General features: G+C 44.6%; 1 protein-coding gene across 3 annotated transcripts in view; it reads right to left on the reverse strand.

Annotated features, from left to right (window-relative positions):
• The window catches only part of ARAP2 (ArfGAP with RhoGAP domain, ankyrin repeat and PH domain 2), a 136,802-nt gene that overhangs the window by 11,693 nt on the left and 103,989 nt on the right, over positions 1 to 21,120 (reverse strand). For all 3 annotated transcript variants that reach the window (XM_081019781.1, XM_081019779.1, XM_081019780.1), the window contains 5 exons: positions 13,164 to 13,292; positions 9,701 to 9,840; positions 4,807 to 4,889; positions 1,877 to 1,912; positions 1,410 to 1,473 (listed from right to left, as the gene is read on the reverse strand). In XM_081019781.1, the coding sequence (XP_080875907.1) occupies positions 1,410 to 1,473; positions 1,877 to 1,912; positions 4,807 to 4,889; positions 9,701 to 9,840; positions 13,164 to 13,292 (452 nt within the window). The remainder of the gene's footprint in view (positions 1 to 1,409; positions 1,474 to 1,876; positions 1,913 to 4,806; positions 4,890 to 9,700; positions 9,841 to 13,163; positions 13,293 to 21,120) is intronic.

Below are 21,120 nucleotides of genomic sequence, written 5' to 3' on the forward strand. Positions count from 1 at the left end.
TAGAATGAGCTAAGGAACATCTAGATCATCCCTAGAAACCATCTGATATTTGGCAGGCTTCATCCCCTCAGAAGGGGGAACCATGTCTGCAATTTACATCCAATTCTGGAAGACTATTAAGAAGTTACAGACTTAAAAATATGTCAACGTTCCCAGCATGAAAACTCCTATGTGTATTTGCCAAATCGGGGACTGGGGGGCAGGCAGCTTTGCCTGTAAATTCCATTCACCTTTGTAAAAAGGAGTGTGTGTGTGTGTGTAGATAGGTAAAGGTAAAGGACTCCTGGATGGTTAAGTCCAGTCAAAGGTGACTATGGAGTGCGGCACTCATCTCGCTTCTCAGGCCAAGGGAGCCAGCATTTGTCCACAGAGAGCTTTCTGGGTCATGGGGCCAGCATGACTAAACCACTACTGGCCCACGGAGCACAGTGACGGAAGCCAGAGTGCACAGAAATGCCATTTACCTTCCCACCTCAGCAGTACCTATTCATCTACTTGCACTGGCATGCTTTCGAACTGCTAGGTTGGCAGGAGCTGGAACAGAGCAATGGGAACTCAACACTGCTGCGGGAATTCGAACTGCTGACCTTCTGATCAACAAGCCCAAGAGGCTCAGATAGATAGATAGATGATAGATAGATGATAGATGATAGATATAGATAGATAAATAGATGATAGATAGATAGATAGATAGATAGATAGATAGATAGATAGATAGATAGATAGATGATAGATAGATAGATAGATAGATAGATGATAGATAGATAGATGATAGATATAGATAGATAGATATAGATAGATGATAGATAGATAGATAGATAGATAGATGATAGAGACATTTTCAGATTGCCCATTAACTAATGGGAATGAAACAGATTTTAGGATAGAATAGATAAGATTTGAACCCGAATATTGACTTGAAGCAGAATGGTGCCAAATAGATCTGAAACAGACCAGACTGCTTCCAAAGGTACTGATTCTTGGGGTTTCTGTGCACCCCTAGGAGTGAGGTGGTGTTGCTCTGTATATCAAAGAGGCCATTAAGTGTAATAAATTAGAAATCGCAAATGATGTGAACATCTCCACAGGGTAGCAATAGCAGGCCCTCAAAATAATTCAGTAGTGGGGAGATACACCCCTCCCCCATGACCAAAACGGTGAGAGCAGCCTTGAGATACAGAATGAAATCAGTGAGGTATCTAAAATGAGAAAGGTTTTATTGAGGAAAGATGTCATGTGAAGTTTACAATTTATGTTGATAAGGTAAATTTTTGTTTAATGAGTGTGTGGGTGTGTATGCGTACAGACAAATGCATTAATACATACCTAACACATACATTAAAATGCAAAATTATTTTCAAGAACCCAGAAAGTTGTTCTTTTGAATAATGATATAAAAGAACTAATACCTGTGCAATAAAAATGCTGCTTAGCCAATCCAATTGGGAATCCTGTCCATCACAACACAAATGCCTAGAAGAAACACATTAATTAGCGTGAATTCAGTTGCAGTGACATAATATACTACACAAGCAATGCCAATCAGGTTGGCACTATAATTGTTTGCAATACTTCAGAAAAATCTAAGCAATAATGGAGAAGACATGGATCAAATCTGAAGATACATCACTATGCATGCTTAGTGGACAGATTCTGGCATTGGTAGAACTCATACTTTCAGTCCTTTAGTGTCTAGGGGAAAAGCAGTCAGTATGCTATAGTAAAACAAGTGTTAGTTTTGAATTTGGGGTATCTGGTCTCAGATTCAGGCAAGAATCTCTTTGTGTGAGTCATTCTCCTCATTTAATTAAAAAAACAGCCATACCTTTCCAGATGCAATGAAAAATGGGGAATTGTTTTCATGCCAATCACTTACCAGTGATGTTTTTCAGAATACAATGTAAGACCCCAACTGCAAAAAACAATAAAACAATTAACACATACTTAGTGTGTGTGTGTGTGTGTAGAGAGAGAGAGAGAGAGCGCGCGCACAAAAAAAGTACACACTGGAGTTTAGCCAACATTAGGTAAGCGAAAGACCTTCAACTTTGGATACCAAGATGCTGTGGGATCACAACTCTCACCATCCCAGACTATTGGCTAAGAATAATGGGGGTTGCAGTCCAGCAACATCTGAGGACCATAAAGGTGGCTGGACCATAAAGAAGGCTGATCGCTGAAGAATTGATGCTTTTGAATTATGGTGCTGGAGGAGACTCTTGAGAGTCCCATGGACTGCAAGAAGATCAAACCTATCCATTCTGAAGGAAATCAGCCCTGAGTGCTCACTGGAAGGACAGATCGTGAAGCTGAGGCTCCAATACTTTGGCCACCTCATGAGAAGAGAAGACTCCCTGGAAAAGACCCTGATGGGAAAGATTGAGGGCACAAAAAGAAGGGGACGACAGAGGACGAGATGGTTGGACAGTGTTCTCGAAGCTACCAGCATGAGTTTGACCAAACTGCGGGAGGCAGTGGAAGACAGGAGTGCCTGGCGTGCTCTGGTCCATGGGGTCACGAAGAGTCGGACATGACTAAACGACTAAACAACAACAACAACATCTGAGGCAGAGACATAGCTATTCGGGGGGCCTAGTTGGGTCCCCCCCCCATGAAGCCTCCAAAAGGGCTCCATTGAGGATCCTGGCCTGTGTGTGTGTGTACACAAATGTGCATGGGGAGGGTGCCAAACTGGGTCTTTGAGTCGGGTGAAATAAAGCCTAGTTCTGCCCTGAGGTTGACAAAGACTGCAGCATAAGCCATGGGTTGTATCAAACATTGCAGCCCTTCTCCACTGTAGCCTGCTTAAAAATGCTTCTTTGCAGGGTCGGGAGGACCTACTGAATATTGTGGACACTGTGTAATGGGGCAGTGGGACTGCATGTTTCAGGCAACAACCCCAAGTGGATCATCCGTGGGCCCTGATTCCAGTGGTGCAAAATGCTGATCAATACCACTTCAGTGCAGGGTCCCTCAGAAAAGAATTTTCAGGCAATTTTTTGAGGATTTCTGTGCTGTCTGTACATGCATAAGTAAGGTAAAGGAAAAGGTAAAGGACCCCTGGATGGTTCAGTCCAGTCAAAGGCAACTATGGGATTGTTCCACTCATCTCACTTCTCAGGCCGAGGAACCAGTGTTTCTCTAAAGACAGCTTTCTGGGTCATGTGACCGGCATGACTGGTGCAACGGGACACCGTGACAGAAGTCAGAGTGCACAGAAACACCAGTTACCACATTTTTTGCTCTATAAGACTCACTTTTTCCCTCCTAAAAAGCAAGGGGAAATGTGTGTGCATCTTACGGAGCAAATGCAGGCTGCGCAGCTATCACAGAAGCCAGAACAGGAAGAGGGATGGCTGCTTTCACTGTGCAGTGATCCCTCTTGCTGTTCTGGCTTCTGAGATTCAGAATATTTTTCTTCTTGTTTTCCTCCTCCAAAAACTAGCTGCGTCTTGTGGTCTGGTGCATCTTATACAGCGAAAAATACGGTACCTTCCCACCACAGTGATACCTATTTATCTATTTGCACTGGCATGCTTTTGAACTGCTAGGTTGACAGGAGCTGGGACCAAGCAACGGGAGCTCACTCCATCGTGAGGATTTGAACCGCTGACCTTCTGATCAGCAACCCCAAGAGGCTTAGTGGTTTAGACCATGGCGCCACCCACGTCCCAACACATGCACAGAAGTATGCACCCAGTTCTGGCCGGTATTTACCCCAAGTATGTGGCCTACAGAAAGTTAGCAAAGGGTGATTGTCATTCCTGGGCCAACCATCCTTTAGTCACTCCCAGTTTATGTTTTTCATATAGCGCTTTGAAAATTAGTTGAGTTAAATACAATAAACCAACGAACAAAATAAGCTACCATTTGCCAGCCTGCTGGAAATTATGGTCAAACTGTGGTTTGGTGCTAACTAAGGTTAGTAAAGGGACGCGGGTGGCGCTGTGTGTTAAACCACAGAGCCTAAGACTTGCCGATCAGAAGGTCGGCGGTTCGAATCCCCGCTATGGGGTGCGCTCCCGTTGTTCGGTCCCTGCTCCTGCCAACCTAGCAGTTTGAAAGCACGTCAAAGTGCAAGTAGATAAATAGGTACCGCTCTGGCGGGAAGGTAAACGGCGTTTCCGTGTGCTGCTCTGGTTCACCAGAAGCGGCTTAGTCATGCTGGCCACATGACCCGGAAGCTGTACGCTGGCTCCCTCAGCCAATAAAGTGAGATGAGCGCCACAACCCCAGAGTCATCCACGACTGGACCTAATGGCCAGGGATCCCTTTACCTTTACCTAAGGTTAGTAAAAATGCCAGTGCTGAGGTAACAATAGCTGAAGTAGTGGTGAGTCTGCAGGGTTTGGCAATTGTGCAGTACTGTGCCTGGACCGAGTCAAAGTTGTACCTCAGGGAAGGCAAATGTTTCTTCTCTGGATCTGAGCTTGACGCCGAGATGATCAAATTAGTGTGTTTTACTGCCTCCCACATTGAATATCTGCCTATCACTAGAATTCAGGTCAGAGGATTGGAGACAATTTAAGCACATAACCAATACAACCCACAAGAGACAGCACGCTGAGATAGAAAAGGATGGTCAATAATGCAATTTCTTAGCACAGAAGCATTAGGACCACTTGGGTAAAAGAGCAACTAATATTATGGGGATGCAATTTAAGAGCAGGACAAAACGATGGATATAGATTAGCTTCCTTGTTTTCGTTGGTTGTTAAAAGTTTTGTGTTCCTGTCTTGTCAATAATGCAGCATGCCTGGCTAGAAAGAAACCAACACAGCCTTTTCTTTCATCTTCTTTTCTTACTTTGTTGGGGGCTTCAGTTTCTTCTTCACTCCAAGATACAGTTTCAGTGATTTGACCGGCAGCACTTTCTCAGGCTTGCTACTCTGTTGAGATCAGAAATGTCTAAATCAATGGAATGGAAATGTACTAACTGGAACGCTGGAGTATACACACACACACACACACACACACACACACACACACACACATATACATAGCGCCCATTATCAGCTTTTCTTCTGGCTATCCCTTCTTGCCATTTCATTACAGGCCAATTTATTCCAAATCGTTCTCCCTTTCAATTAGCATGTAAATGGAAAGCATTCGTCCCTGGGGTGCGTTTAAGATGAAATACAGAAAACTGGTTAATTTTACTTATTTCACTATGCTGTTTGTGGAAAGTAACAACCAAAGATGGGGGGGGGGGGGATACAAAAGAAAAGAAGCAGAAACTCTTGAAATATGAAGAATACTACAGTCCTACTTTGGCTCCCGAATGCCTTGGGAGTCAAATGTTCTAGTTCCCAAACCACTGAAAACCAGAAGTGAGTGTTTCCATTTTCAAACATTCTCCAATTTGAGTGCCACACTTCTGTTTTGAGTGCCACACTTCCGTTTTGAGTGTTAGGCTGAGGTCTGTCTTTTTTTGCTATTTCTTTTGTGTTTCTGTTTTTGTGGCTCCTATTTTGCTTCAGTGACTGTGTGGAACCCATTTTAGCTACTGATTGACTGATTGTGTGACTGCAGTACATTGTTGATTGCTTTCATTTTATGGATCAATGGTCTCGTTAGATAGTAAACTTCATGTTAAATTGCTGTTTTAGGGGTTGTTTTTAAAAGTCTGGAACGGATTAATCCATTTTGCCTTACTTTCTATGGGAAAGCATGCTTTGGTTTTGGAACGCTTTGGTTTTGGAATGGACTTCCAGAACAGATTATGTTTGAGAACCAAGGTACCACTGTACTGGGGAAATATCATTAGAAAAGGAGAAGAGACCTTCACTGACGTATTTCTAAGGATATGACAAGCTAAATCCCCACCATAAATCATTACACAGCTCTCTTTTCGGGGATAGATCCACCAGGAATCCAGAAAAGCTGAACCCGGTTTCATGGGAGCCCCTCTACATCCTCTTAACTTCCTCAGGCTCAGGATGGCACACATTACAGTAGCATCTCATGACTTTCAGGCAAATTCAACTCACTGCTGAGCTCTCTCTTTTCCTTCATATTTTGTGGCTAATGGGCCTTGCAATGTTTCAAAAATAATTTTTAATCCAATTCTGCCACAGTAATAAAAGCAGCCATTCATGCAAAAGAAATGTACTTATTAATCTAGGTATGCACAAGTGAATAAGTTTTTAAATGATAGCTTAGCAGTGTAATATAACATTTTCAGGCAATTGATTGGTAATATTGCACATAATGAAATAAACATATCTGTGCTGACATCATCTGATTTAGAGGACTTGTGCTGGCATGTTTGAAAAAAGGCATTAATTACAGGGTAAATAAAGAAGCATTAAAACAAAGAAAGGGGGAGGAGGGGTAAGGCAGCAAAAGGGGAAAGGTGGGGCAAAATTGGAAATGGGAAAGGGAATTTTTTTTGCTGGAGCATTTTAGACACGCTTCTCGTCAATTAAAAAGTAAAGGGACCCCTGACAATTAAGTCCAGTCGTGACCCACTCTGGGGTTGCGGCGCTCATCTCGTTTTATTGGCCGAGGGAGCCAGCGTACAGCTTCCGGGTCATGTGGCCAGCATGACTAAGCCACTTCTGGTGAACCAGAGCAGCGCACGGAAATGCCGTTTACCTTCCCGCCGGAGCGGTCCCTATCTACTTGCACTTTGACATGCTTTCGAACTGCTAGATTGGCAGGAGCAGGGACTGAGCAACGGGAACTCACCCCGTCGTGGGGATTCGAACCGCCAACCTTCTGATCGGCAAGTCCTAGGCTCTGTGGTTTAACCCACAGAGCCACCCGCGTCCCAGGTATGTAATATACTTGAAATTAAAAACTGCAGAATGACATCCACATTAGACTTCTTAGTGCAGAACCACAAAGAATTTTGTAGGGCCAAATAATTCTTTCTTGAAAAGAATTTGGTAGTGACACCACCAAAAAAAAAAAAAAAAAAAAGGTTGCCCATGATTGAGATCGCTCATCTGTCCTATCAAGTTCAGAACAGACTACTCAATTATCCTGACATCACTACTATATACAGAGCACAGCAGTAATGTTGATCAAGAGCACAGAATTATGAAGCAGACCAACACCAGGACAATGGGGTAAATTAAAGGAGAGGTGAGGGGACTTGACAAGAGGATAGTTAAACACAAGTCATTTGCAATGTTTTGTCCTGAAAATAAATGATTCTGTCATTATATCAAGGGAATATTTTATGCTTCTATTTTTAAAAATATGTTTCCCTTCTTTTATAACAAATAATATGCCTTTCTGCTTTTCTTTTTCTTATGTACACATCACCACGAGAAGTGAAATGTTAAGGGAAAAGTTATGAACGGGAGCAATTTAATGGTATGAAATGCAAAGTTTAAGGCAACTTATTAAATCAACCCAGTGATAAACACTTGCCAAGTGCTAATTAAGACTTCAGTCATGCCCAGTTACATGTGCACAAGTTTTAAAGGTGCCAATTTGTACTCACAAATGTGCCAATTTTAGATTGTAGCCCTAAATAATTAGGCATCTTTTTTAAAACACAGCAGCCGTGCCAATTAAAGGACAGTTTAAGATTTTTTAGAAAAAAAATCTATACTTAATACCATCATAATATTAACACATACTTTACTGGTCAGCTAAAAAGAAAAAAAGTTCCATTTTTTCCTTAGGAAACACAAAGGCTGAGAAAGGAATTTCACTTTCTCCCTTAACATTTTATGAAAGGGCCATAAATCAAGATGTTCTGATGAAACATTGCTAATCAATTAATTAAAACACTTGAGAAAGCCAAGATAATACTAATAGTATAAGTCTATACATATCTATAGGCCCTATACATGGCACTTACTCCCAAGTAGGTGTGTTTAGGATTTCAGCCGTAAATATGTTAACCATCCTCTTGAACAATGGAATGCATAAGGATAAAAAATGTGATTGGCTAGTAAAAGGAGGCCACAGACCATGTTTAAATACTTCGGAGTCTGCCTTGCCAAGTCAACAGAGCATCCTCAATGCACTCTGATTTGGAGACCAAGCCTAACTTCTAATCTCAGCTCTTGTTTCAACATTAACTATGGGAACCCTGGATTGGTGAGCACCCTATTCCAGGTTCTGGCTCATAATTTATGGGAGCCGGTGTTCAATTCACACAATGGAACAGTTACAGATAGGTAGCCGTGTTGGTCTGCCATAGTCAAAATAAAAAAAATCCTTCCAGTAGCACCTTTAAGACCAACTAAGTTAGTTCTTGGTATGAGCTTTCGTGTGCAAGCACACTTCTTCAGATACCAACAGTTGTCCATTCAGGCAACATGTGGTGTTAACTGAAGCCACATTAACAGCCAAAAACAGGGTGACCATGTTCACATCTCCTTTTCTGAGGAGGAAGACACATGCCTGGTTTATGTTGGACAGTTGGAAGCTTGTCAAAACCAGGCACCCATCACAATCGGCGCATGTCTGCTTCCGCCATGGCTTTTGCTTGGCCCTGAAAGGTACCAGTCTTAAGTCCATTAAATGGCATGAACAATGTGTGGATATGAAAGGTAAGGTACTTGTGCTTCCCTTTTGGATTTCAAGATTCCCTATCACGAAAACATCCCATCTTCAAAAAAGAGCAGATAACTAAAGAAAATTTGTCCTTAGAGCCTGTTATTTTACAGCCTTGAACTTCACCCCTCCTACATTATCCAAAGCACTCTTTCCCAATCTTGACTTTCCTCCTGCTATCGTTTTTCCTCTTTACTACTACTACTACTACTACTAATAATAATAATTTATTTATACCCCACCCATCTGGCTGAGTTTCCCCAGCCACTCTGGGCGGCTTCCAATCAAGTGTTAAAAACAATACAGCATTAAATAATAAAAACTTCCCTAAACAGGGCTGCCTTCAGATGTCTTTTAAAAAGAAGATAGCTGCTTATTTCCTTCACATCTGAAGGGAGGGCGTTCCACAGGGCGGGTGCCACTACTGAGAAGGCCCTCTGTCTGGTTCCCTGTATCCTCACTTCTCGCAATGAGGGAACCGCCAGAAGGCCCTCGGCGCTGAATCTCAGTGTCTGGGCTGAACGATGGGGGTGGAGACGCTCCTTCAGGTATACAGGACCGAGGCCGTTTAGAGCTTTAAAGGTCAGCACCAACATTTTGAATTGTGCTCGGAAACGTACTGGGAGCCAATGCAGATCTCTCAGGACCGGTGTTATGTGGTCCCGGCGGCCCCTCCCAGTCACCAGTCTAGCTGCCGCATTCTGGATTAATTGCAGTTTCTGGATCACCTTCAAATAATTTACTCAGATTAGGTCCTCTCGCCTGTCTCACGCTTTCGCTTGGACAGACTCACTGATGGTGAGAATACAGAGAGAAGGGAACAAACTAATTTTTCCTTGCCATATGATTCTTTTTTTAAACAAACAGACTACTCAAGCTCCACAAATCAGTGAGGTGCCTATTAAAAGTGTTGGCAACACATTCGACATTCACTCAAGTGTGTTTGAATTAAATGTTACATTAATCTTCACTCTTGTGCAAAGCAGAATAAATTCCTTTTGAAACTCTGACTTTTTTTTTGTTATACTGTATTGTATTGGCAAAAACCAGAATGTTTTCCAACTTTTCACGTCGGCAAGCAGAACAAAAAGCGTCTAATGTCAGTTGTCAAACCCAACGTGAAAAGAAGGATTTTAAGCATAATTGCTCGTGATTTAAAAGGACTCAGTGCAGGCATTTATACCTTCATATCCTTGTAAAGGAAAAGATTTCCTTCCCGCAAAACAAAATAACGCTCCTGAAACTTATTTCCAGACAGTAATTTGGATGGTTCCTCTTTGTATTTCAGATAGCTGGCTTTTACGGTGCCTTCTGCCTTCTTTTCTGTCAAGATGATAAAAAGAGCACACTATTTTATTTTATTTTTTAAATAAACACTCTGCAGAGTACCGAATTTCATAAATCCTTAACATTAATCTCCACAAACAGAATACAGGAAAAAATAAAGATCCTTTGACTGCCTCAATTTATTTTAAACACGGTTGCCCTTGGCAGACAGAAGGCTTATGCACAGTTTGATTACTTTAACTATGGTTACGTATTGCACCCTGAATACCGGATTTAAAGTATTGGCCAACAAATCAGGATGTGAAGCCCATTTTCATTCAACCAGAGTTAACTGTTCTGCGTGGATCAAGCGAACAAAGGTGAAGATAATTTCCTCTTCAGAACATGAAATGAGAAGCAGGTGTCTTCTTATACCTTACATAACTTTTAAAGGAAAGTGACACATTCTTTTTTCAAACAAAAGGCATGGATTAGTTCGACAAGTGAAGCCATGGTTTTGCTGGATGCTTGGAATCTTAACCAGGGTAAGGCAACAAACGGTCATCAGCAGGGTTAAGGTAATGGGACCCCTGACCATTAGGTCCAGTCGTGACCGACTCTGGGGTTGCGGCGCTCATCTCGCTTTATTGGCCGAGGGAGCCAGCATACAGCTTCCAGGTCATGTGGCCAGCATGACTAAGCCGCTTCTGGCGAACCAGAGCAGCGCACAGAAACGCCGCTTACCTGCCCGCCGGAGTGATACCTATTTATCTACTTGCACTTTGACGTGCTTTCGAACTGCTAGGTTGGCAGGAGCAGGGACCGAGCAACAGGAGCTCACCCCTTCGCGGGGATTCGAACCGCTGACATTTTGATCGGCAAGTCCTAGGCTCTGTGGTTTAACCCACAGCACCACCCACTACAGCTAATGACCAGTCTCTGGACACATCAGCACCACTTTGCAACAGAAGGTCTAAAGCAGGGGTTTTCAACCTTTAAGACAAAAAGAGCCACTTGGACCCGTTTCTGAAGAAACAAAAACTGGGAGCCGCAAAACTTGTCATTATAAAAATAACTTTTTTGTCACTTTTTTATTATTTCTTTGTTTGACCCCTCAGAATTACTCCTCCTCATAGAAATAAACGTTAAATTAACAAGTTACCTTTTTGTGTGTGTGTGTTCTTCACTCCCCTTCAAAACAGTGACCAGCGTACATGCCCCCTTTCAATGCAGTGACCAGCGTACATGCCCCTTACAATGTAGCGGGCGGGCGGGAAGGTGACGTCGGGACGGTGCGTGACTAACGCACGCACCGCCCCCATGCAACGTCACAGCCAGTACAGCGCCCGCCACAGTGGGGAGTGTCGAGGCGCACAATGCGCCTTCTCCCCTCACTAGTATCTGCCCAGGAGCCGCGGCAAAGGTGTAAAAGAGCCACATGTGGCTCCGGAGCCGTGGGTTGCAGATCCCTGGTCTAAAGGGAGGAGGCCTTTATGATGAGGTCTACGGGAAATGGGAGGGGTGTTGGAAGGTTTGGCAAGATCCAGGGGGTGGACCGTTTGGTGAGGACAATTGTACTGTTCCCACCCGCTATTCCCAGCAATTGGGAATTCTCAGTAGTGGGCCTTCTGGGTAATGGCACCCACCCTATGGAACCCATCAGATGTCAAGGAAATAAACAACTATCTGAATTTTAGAAGACATCTGAAGGCAACCCTGTTTAGAGATGTTTTTAATGTTTGATGTTTTTAATATTCTGTTGGGAACCGCCCAGCGTGGCTGGGGAAACCCAGCCAGATGGGCGGGGTATAAATACATCATCATCATCATCATCATTCAGAAGAATGGTGAAGGTAGAACTTAACCATCAGAGTTAGCAGCCATTAAGAGCCTTGCCCTCCATGAATGTGTCTAATTCTCTTTTAAAACCTTCCAACATTTCATTTTTGAAGTTTCCAAACCCTTCGTTTTCATCAGCCCCTGAGTGAAGGAATATAAATATGTCTATGTTAGATGGGAACCACAATGAAATGGGGGTGGGGGAAGGTGTTGAATGAGAAGGGTCAACTGACCTTCAAGGGTACACGCCCACAGAGTTCAATCCTCTACTTCTTTGAGATTGGGAGTAGCCTCCCTTTCTGGACATTGCTATGGATTATAACCAGTTGCTGTATTTGGAGTTGGGGAGAAAATTTTCCCCTCAAGTAAATTGGCCAAACTGGAGTTTTTTGCCTACCTCATGACAACTGTCACAGCTTTGGAGGGTAAGACATTAGGTGATGCCTTAGTCGTGTTTGGAGGGGAAGCTGTAAGCCTCTGCCTGCACCTCCAAGGAAATGGGGTATTCTGTTAAAGGGATCTTGGAGGAGCTGCTACTGTCTGAATGACCAGACAGGGGTTAGGCCCACAACTCTCCTCCAAAAGGTGAACCAAGTATGGTAGCACCTATTTGATGTACAGTCGTACCTTAGAAGTCGAACGGAATCCGTTCCGAAAGTCCGTTCAACTTCCAAAACGTTCGAAAACCAAATCACAGATTTTGATTAGCTGCAGGAAGCTCTTGCAGCCAATCGGAAGCCACGGAAGCCCCGTCAGATGTTCAGGTTCCAAAAGAACTTTCACAAACCAGAACAATCACTTCCGGGTTTGTGGCGTTCAGGAGCCAAAACGTCTAAGTTCCAGGGCATTCAGGATTCACGGTACTGTATGTCATAGGACATCCTCAACGTTGGTTCAACCTCTGGGCAGGCTGGTTTATATAAGCTACACCCAGGGCTTCTTTTTCAGGGGGAACTCACCAGAAGTCAGTTCCGGCACCTCTCAGGGGGGGTAACATTGCCATTCTAAGAGAATGAGGGAGGTGTTCATCGTGAGTTCCAGACCTCTCTTTCTAGAAAAATAGCACTGGTTATTTCCAATGCCTAAGCCAAAACTCCTTATATCCACAATCAATAAAGCTGTCGCCTAATTTGAACCAAAGGATTGTTGCCAATAGCAGCCATTCAACTGCACTGCACAGAGTGGGGTGGAAGGATCACATCGTCTGGGCACACAGTTCCCTTGGTTTATTTTATTCCAATAACATTTGGCTCCTTCCAAGACTGAGACTTATTTTCCTGCTGCCTATGATAGCAAGATAAGGGGCCGCTCTCTATTTTTCAAAAGAAACCTTCTGTAAGCACACTGCAGTTAATCTATCAGTCTTGGGAAATTATAGGGCAAGGTGATGGCTGCACTCCAATGGCCCCATACGACACTTATCTCACAGAAACCTCTTTGAAACTTGAAAGCTCAGCCAAGATTAACATATGAAAGTCTTTATTGGGAAGTGACATGGAACATGACATTCTTTTTTCAAAATGAGTTTCTTTCATACATACCGTTGTATAGCTTCATTGTGTCTGCCGTCAGAAACTTCTTTACGACAAGATATGCACTGCTGGGGTTAGGCAAAGAACTCCAATGGAGAATTTGCTCTAGAACATTCTCAGTATAATGCAAAGGTCGTTCTGGGAGGGGAGAGGGACAGAAAAAAGCCGTAACTAAATAAGATTAAATTCTTACTTTCCATTTACCATAGCTCCCATCGTGGATCTTGCTATATCACGGAAGTCAAATCACGTATTCTGGCCAGCACAACTATGTCAACACAACTCTTACATCTGTCTATGCATTGCATCTGAGCTATTTGTACATAAAATATACAGCCCTCTTCTCTGTTTAAATCAGGGGTCAGCAAGGTCTATCTTGCCTGGGCCGGGTCGGTCCCGTGGAGATTCAGCATGAAGTACATTCACTCCTGTCTTCATAGATTACGTAGACCAGCTGTGATAGAGAGAATCACACAGCTACAATGATGACTTAATAGAGGAAGGGGCATAGGAACTGTATCCTAAAAATCAGGTGTTGACATAAGGGTTGCAGAAATTCTGGCAAATCCTAATTTGACAGCACTTTATCATTAGCTAGAACTTAGTGCTTTAAGCCTGAATACCAATGGAGGACTATTGTGCAACAGAGGCCACAAAATAAGGGGGCCATAATATAGCAATAATGTCTCCTTTGCTACTTGCTCCCCCTCCTAGAAATCACTTTTATTTCTTAGATGTGAGGACACTTATGTGTGCAGCTGCTCATGCAATCGAGGACCAAACCTGAAGATGGGATCCTGTTCTACATGCAAAGCCTGCCTGAGTAATTAAGAGGCCTTATAAGAATCAAGTGTTGAGCCTACACAGACTCCTCTCTTCAGGCCTTCTGTCTGTGTGCAGAGAAGGACAGCGGATGACTCACTCGCTGGATCATCACCTTGTCGTGGTGAGAGGCCTTGCGCATTCCTATGACCCTTGTGAGCAAAGCCGCCAGGAGTCTCGTACTCCCAGCAGGGTCACCCAAGGTGGTAGGGTCAAAGGGGAAGAGCTAGACAAACAGTGATCCAAGAAGTCCTCAACGGCAGAAGAGGCAGAGGATAATAAGTGGTATGTTACAACAGCTGTAAAGGCGGATGAAGGCTGCAGCAGATAATAATCTACCTGTCGTCGTGATACTCATGCCATCGGAATAGAGGCTTACTGTGAAGACTGTGCATTGGTCAGCATGCACTGATCTCCACACATAAAACAAATTCATGCACAGGTGTCTTTGCCTTTACCAAAGCTGTCATGGGCTTTGTGTTAGGATATTTCCGTTCCACCTTAAAAGGGAGCAGGCTTGGTGAGTCAGAGTCTGCGTATTTCCTGTTCACAGGATGTTTATGTTTTCTGTTGCTTTCGTTCTCTCTCTGTGTCGTAGACACTAAAGCAGGCAGTCATGTCTTTCTGTGTTCTGATCAACGCTGAATAAACTTGTAAATAATGCTCTCCTGAGTGCAACTTTTGGCTGTGCATTATCTGCTGATAGAGCGTGCATGAGCTCTGGAATGTGGCAAGATATTTTCTAGAAACTCATGCCGCTGCGTGCCTACGGGAGGTCGATGGATCGTCCGACAGACGGCTTGGGGGCCTTGATGGACTTTATCTCCCTGGCAGTATCCCAACAACAGGTTATGGGCCCAGATTCACAGCACTTACAGGACAATAAGACTGCGACAGACTGCTGAAAGGTATGTGGAAGAAAAGCGAAAGTGAGGCTTTTCTGTTTGCCGAGGCAAGGGCCTTTGAACTCCGGCAGACTAATGGATCTGGAAGCCGCGCCAAAGGCTTCGTGATTAATGAGCTGCTGAGATAAGACGTCTCTGAAGTGAATAAGACTCACGACTCAAATAAAAAGCTGGAATGGAGTTTTTCCAAGCTTCTGAGGCTGCTGAGTGCCCAAAGCTAAATCGGCACAATTATAAAACCTGGGCTGTGTGGTGTGAGAGTTTGCTGCGTCAGTTTGGAGTGTGGCATACTGTGTCTGAGGGCCCTCCAGTTCCTCTGACAGATAGATGGAAGGCCGAAAATTCGAAGGCGATAGACGTAATAGTCTTGTCCGTCTCTTTGGAGGAAATTAAAACGTTAGCTGGCAATGTGACTGCACGTAAGATGTGGCATGCTTTGAAAGTAGCCCATCTGCCAGTCATCCCAGCCCAGAGTTTGACTGCATCGGAGGTCCTGGCTGTTTCCCAGAATGCAAGTGAATGCAGGGATGCTGAGGGCACTGGTTGCAAGCTGCAGGGGGAGCTGACTGTCACGTCATCCCAGGCAGCATTCCAGCCTCCAGGGGGAGCCAAGGAGTCGGCAGCTGAGAGCTCTGTTTCTCATGGGAGCCAAGGTCATCGCCTTTGCAGAGGCCAGAAGGGCAAAGGTAAACAGAGGCAGACGCCTGCAGATGGCCAGAAGCAGAGGGAGGGTGAAGAGCCCACGCCAGAGGAAAACAAGGTTTTGTTTGCTGGCACAGCTTCACCAAAGGCTAAAGGCAAGTCTGATGGCCAGGAGCAGGGGGGCAAGCTGCAAAAGCCCACGCCGCTGGAAAACAAGGTTTTGCTTGCTGCAAAGGCTGCTCCAAAGGCCAAAGCCAGGTTTGTTGTTGATTCAGGCTGTACCCGCCATGTGTCGAAAGACCGCCACCTGTTTATCTCCTTCACGCCTCAAGATGGTGAGATCCACCTGGCTGACGGAAAGACGTTGCGAATCGCAGGAGAAGGGACTGTGAAACTGGCAAGTCTGCACACTACCATCAAAGATGTACTATATGTTCCAGGTGCTGCAGACAATTTGCTCAGTGTCCCACAGCTTACTGGGCATGGTTTTGAGATTTCCTTCAAGAGGAGCGTCTGTGTCATCAGAAAAGGCAAAGAGGACATTTTGCATGCAAAGTTTATGGATGGCTTGTTCTGTATAACTTATGACGACAGTGGTGCTGTTGTGTCTAATGTTGATTCTTGTTGTGTTGCACAAACTAACAAAGTTCTTCATGCAGGATGCATTCACGATGCACACAGAAGGTTTTGTCATCTCTCTTGGAAGGCACTGGCCAAGATGCCAGAGATGATTGAGGGTTTGAACATCAAACCCTGTAAGTTTCACATGAAATGTGTATCTTGTGCAGAGAACAAGGTGAAGGTTGCTCCAAAAGGCAAGGAGTCTAGCAGGCAGGCTTCCAAACCCTACCAGCTAGTGCACGCAGACCTGGTTGGTCCACTTGCACCCTCTTTGGGTGGAGCAAGGTACTTCATGGTTCTAATTGATTCTTTTTCCAGGTACATTCATGTGTTTATGCTCGAGCAGAAATCGCAAGCGTTTCCTAAGTTCAAGGCATTCTGTGCTTGGTTGGAGAATGTTCACGGTAAACGTATTGGCTGTTTGTTTACTAATCGAGAGGCTGAATTCACTTCTCGGCAGTTTGAAGCTTTCCTGACTGAGAAGGGAATCCAGCATAGCCTCTCAAGTCCTGGATCTCCATGGGAGATTTGTGAGCAAGCAAAGCAAATGTTGCTGCAAGGACTGAAAACATTGTTGCATGATGCCAATCTCCCTGATAAGTTTTGGGGGGAGGCTCTGTCGAATTTTGTTTACACTTTTAATCGCAGATTGTCATCACCTATTGGTTGTACCCCCTATGAGAAGATGTTTGGTAAGAAACCCAACATCAAGCACATGAGAATCTTTGGTTCTGACATGTGGGTACACACCCCACAAAGCAACAAGCTTGGGAAGCATGGGGCACATGGTTTGTTCATGGGGTATGAAAAAGGAGCATACAGGGTATGGATGACTGACTCTAAATCCATTAAGTTCACAAAGAGTGTTGAGTACAATCCTAAGTGGGGGGGAAATGTGGGAATTTTCCAGAGTTACCCAGAGGAGGATGAAGGTGATGTGAAGGAAGCAGATAAAGCTGAGGAAGCTGCTGAGGATGATGATGACAATGATGATCAGAGTTCGGATTCCAGTTCAGTGGGCGGCGCTGCTGCTGGTGTCAGTGACAGTGATGACACAGCAGACTACAAGAGCGCAAAGGCCTCAGTCAGACCATCTGATGCGTCTGACAATGAACTGGAACAACCACTGTTCACCATTGGTCATTTTTCTCCTAAGAAAGAGGAGATGAGTCCAGAAGACTTGCGTCTAGTACGCAGATCTGAAAGAGCCACAAAGGGCAGACCTCCAAAGAGATTTGCTGATGAGTTTGCTAAGACAGCAACTGCTGTTCTTAGTAGCTCAGAGAAGGTGTGGGAACCTTCAAGCTTCAAAGAGGTTCAGGAGTTAACCTCTAAAGATGCTGAGCCTTGGCTTAATGCCATGAAGGCTGAAGTTGATTCCTTGAATAGGAACCAAACTTGGGAATTGGTACCGGTAGCCCCAGGAATGAGACTGGTTGGCAGCAAATGGGTCTTCAAGGCCAAGACAGACCAGAATGGCAAGGTTGTCAGACACAAAGCCAGATTGGTTGCCAGAGGTTTTTCACAGGTACCAGGACAGGATTACCATGAGACCTACTCCCCCACCGTCAAATATGAGAGCATTCGGCTGATGCTCAAGATCGCTGCGGAGGAGAAACTGCATGTTTCCCATCATGACGTTAATACAGCTTTTTTGTACGGGATTTTGGGGGAGGAGCTATTTATGCTTCCACCTGATGGAATGCAGATACAGAAGGGAATGGTCTGTAAACTGCGGAAATCCTTGTATGGTCTCAACCAGAGTGCCAGGTGTTGGAACACGAAACTCACTGAGACATTGCTTTCTCTAGGTTTTCACCAGGGCAAAGCTGATCCATGTGTGTTTGTCAAGGAGGAGGGGCAAAACAAACTGTATTGTTTATGTTTTGTTGATGATCTTCTGATGTTTTGGAAGAATCAGGCTTTTTATCAAAGCACCCTAGCTCAGCTGAAGGAGCACTTTGACATGAAGGATCTTGGTGAGGTATCCAACTATCTTTCTCTGCAGGTGGAGAGGGACCAAGCAGGTAATTTTCTGGTACACCAAACACAGAAAATTGCTGATGTTTTAACCAGGTTGAATTTGGTTGATGCAAACCCAGCAGACACGCCGATGGTGACAGGTTACCAGGTAGACAGTACTGCTGATGCGTTTTCTGACACAACGCTGTACAGATGCATTCTAGGCAAGTTGAATTTCATTGCTAGATGCTCAAGACCTGACATTGCTGTAAGCACTAACCTGCTTAGCAGACATGCCAACAATCCTACTGTTCAGGATTGGAAAGCTCTGAAGCGCATAGCCCGCTATTTGAAAGGGACTATGCACTACAGGCTGAGGTTCACCAGTCAGAAGACTGGAGGTCTTGAAATCTTTGCAGATGCAAGTTTTGGAAGTGACACCACGGATGGTACAAGCACTTCTGGAGTATGCTACATGTACAACCACTGCCTGTTTGACTGGTTGTGCAAAAAGCAGACGACAGTGAGCCTAAGTTCCTGTGAAGCAGAACTCAATGCTCTGTCATTTTCACTCATGGATTGTGAATGGTTGATGCAACTGTTTAAGGACATCAGAGTTTCTGTGAAATGTCCTGTACAAGTGTATCAAGGCAATAGATCGTGTTTGACTTTGCTGAACTCAGAGAGTTGCAAGCAAAGGACCAAGTACTTGCAGATTAAGCTACACTGTGCAAGAGAGTGTATTCAGAAAGGACTCATTCAGGTGTCCTACATGCCAGGAAATGAAATTCCTGCTGATCTGTTGTCTAAGGTTGTTAACAGAGAACAACTTAAGGTTTACGTACAAAGGTTGCAATTGGGTTGAACCACAGGTACTACAGGTTACACGGAAAGGGGGAGGATGTTAGGATATTTCCGTTCCACCTTAAAAGGGAGCAGGCTTGGTGAGTCAGAGTCTGCGTATTTCCTGTTCACAGGATGTTTATGTTTTCTGTTGCTTTCGTTCTCTCTCTGTGTCGTAGACACTAAAGCAGGCAGTCATGTCTTTCTGTGTTCTGATCAACGCTGAATAAACTTGTAAATAATGCTCTCCTGAGTGCAACTTTTGGCTGTGCATTATCTGCTGATAGAGCGTGCATGAGCTCTGGAATGTGGCAAGATATTTTCTAGAAACTCATGTCGCTGCGTGCCTACGGGAGGTCGATGGATCGTCCGGCAGACGGCTTGGGGGCCTTGATGGACTTTATCTCCCTGGCAGTATCCCAACACTTTGAAGGTGTTCGAACTCCGGACAAAAGGGAGAAACGCGCTAAGAGGAAGGCACGCTTGGCAAACCCTCACCATTTTCAACTCCCACCTGGAAACCTATGTCCCCACTGTGGAAGGACGTGTGGATCCAGAAATGGCTTCCACAGTCACCTGCAGACTCACTGTTAAAACTGAGCTCATGGAAGACAACCTTACTTGGCTATGAGTGGTAGCCAAAGAAGACGACGACAGCGGATGAGGAGGAGGAGCAGGGGTGCCATCTCCTTTTGGTGCCTCCAATAACATTGGGCCCCCTCCCAATGTTCAAAAGTAGCAGAGAAGGCCAAGCATGGAGCTGAGCATGGCACAGCCTCAGTGGCTGGCTCCTTCTCCTCCTTCTCCTGCCACAGAGGGATAGGAGCAGCCCCTGGTAGGTGGCAACAGCAGCAGCAGGAGCCATGGCCATTAAAGTTATGGTGCCACCACATTCGGCTCCACCTCAAGCTCCTCTGACATCATGACGTCTCATGTGCAACATCATGTGCTGCATGACATCATCGCCCGCCCCACCCCAGCAATTCTTCTTCGGAAGCCAGCACGAGGAGGAGTCAGTGGACACAGTCAGGGAATTGTGTGAGCTAAAACACCCCAATAGGCCTTGTGACAATGGCTCAGTTCAAATGCCATGCTAAGCCAAGCCATGGCTTGGCATAAATATGGAAAGAGATTGCAGCCGCTCCCTGGTCATTCTGCTGCTACTCTGAGCTAAGCCATGGTTTGCTTTAATGTGTTGTCTAATCCTGGGCAAATCATGGCAAATCAGACAAATCACGAACTGCAAACCATAGGACAAATCTTGGTTACAGTTGTACCTTGGTTGTCGAACGCCTTGGTACTCGTCCATTCCCGAAACCCGCAAACCTGGAAGTGAGTGTTCCGGTTTGCAAATGTTCTTTGGAAGCCAAACGTCTGATGTGGTTTCCCCAGCTTCCGACTGAGTGCAGGAAGCTCCGGCAGCCAATCGGAAGCTGTGTCTTGGTTTTCAAATGTTTTCAGAAGTCGTACAGACTTCCAGAATGGATTCCATTCGACAAGCAAGGTACGACTGTATTTGGAGAGAGCCGAACCATGAGTCTAGGTTGGGACAACATGCTAAGCCAAGTCATGCCTTAACTCAGCACAGAACTCCAACCAGAAAGGAGCAGAGCAGTTGTGATTTTCTTTCCATGAGCCCACACACTGTGCTAAACCATGGTCTGGCTTAGCATGAAATGTGAACGAGACTACATCCCAGTCTTGAGCTGGGATGCCACCAAACATGGCCATTCTCCAGAGAGTTCTTCAGTGTTTACAGGTCTTTACAACATGAAACACACACTCCCTTGTTGGCAGGGCAGAAATTCATTATGGAATGAATTGTTGCATGTTTACACAGTAAAAGCTTCTGAAAAATTCTAGCAGTTTTTGGAAAGGGGGTATTGCCTTAGGAGGAGTTTAAAAAAGGATAAATAAAGGGCTTTGTTTAACCCTTACAGCAGCTGTCTTCCAAAACCAGTTAAACTTAATGGCAATTAACTCTCACACAAATATAACGTCTTATCTTCAGTTCCACCTTAAATCAGAAGCTTCAGTAGAAAAAAAGCAGCAAAACAAGACACATCCACTAAGAATGTGTGTGCTCCCAGAGCAAACACCTACTGCTTTATTTATAGTTGCGTTGAAGACCATCTGTCATAATGGATTATATGGTACATAAATCATCCTAT

The sequence above is a fragment of the Podarcis pityusensis genome, assembly GCF_964106645.2.
Source record: "Podarcis pityusensis genome assembly, chromosome: 9".
Lineage (NCBI taxonomy): Eukaryota > Metazoa > Chordata > Lepidosauria > Squamata > Lacertidae > Podarcis > Podarcis pityusensis.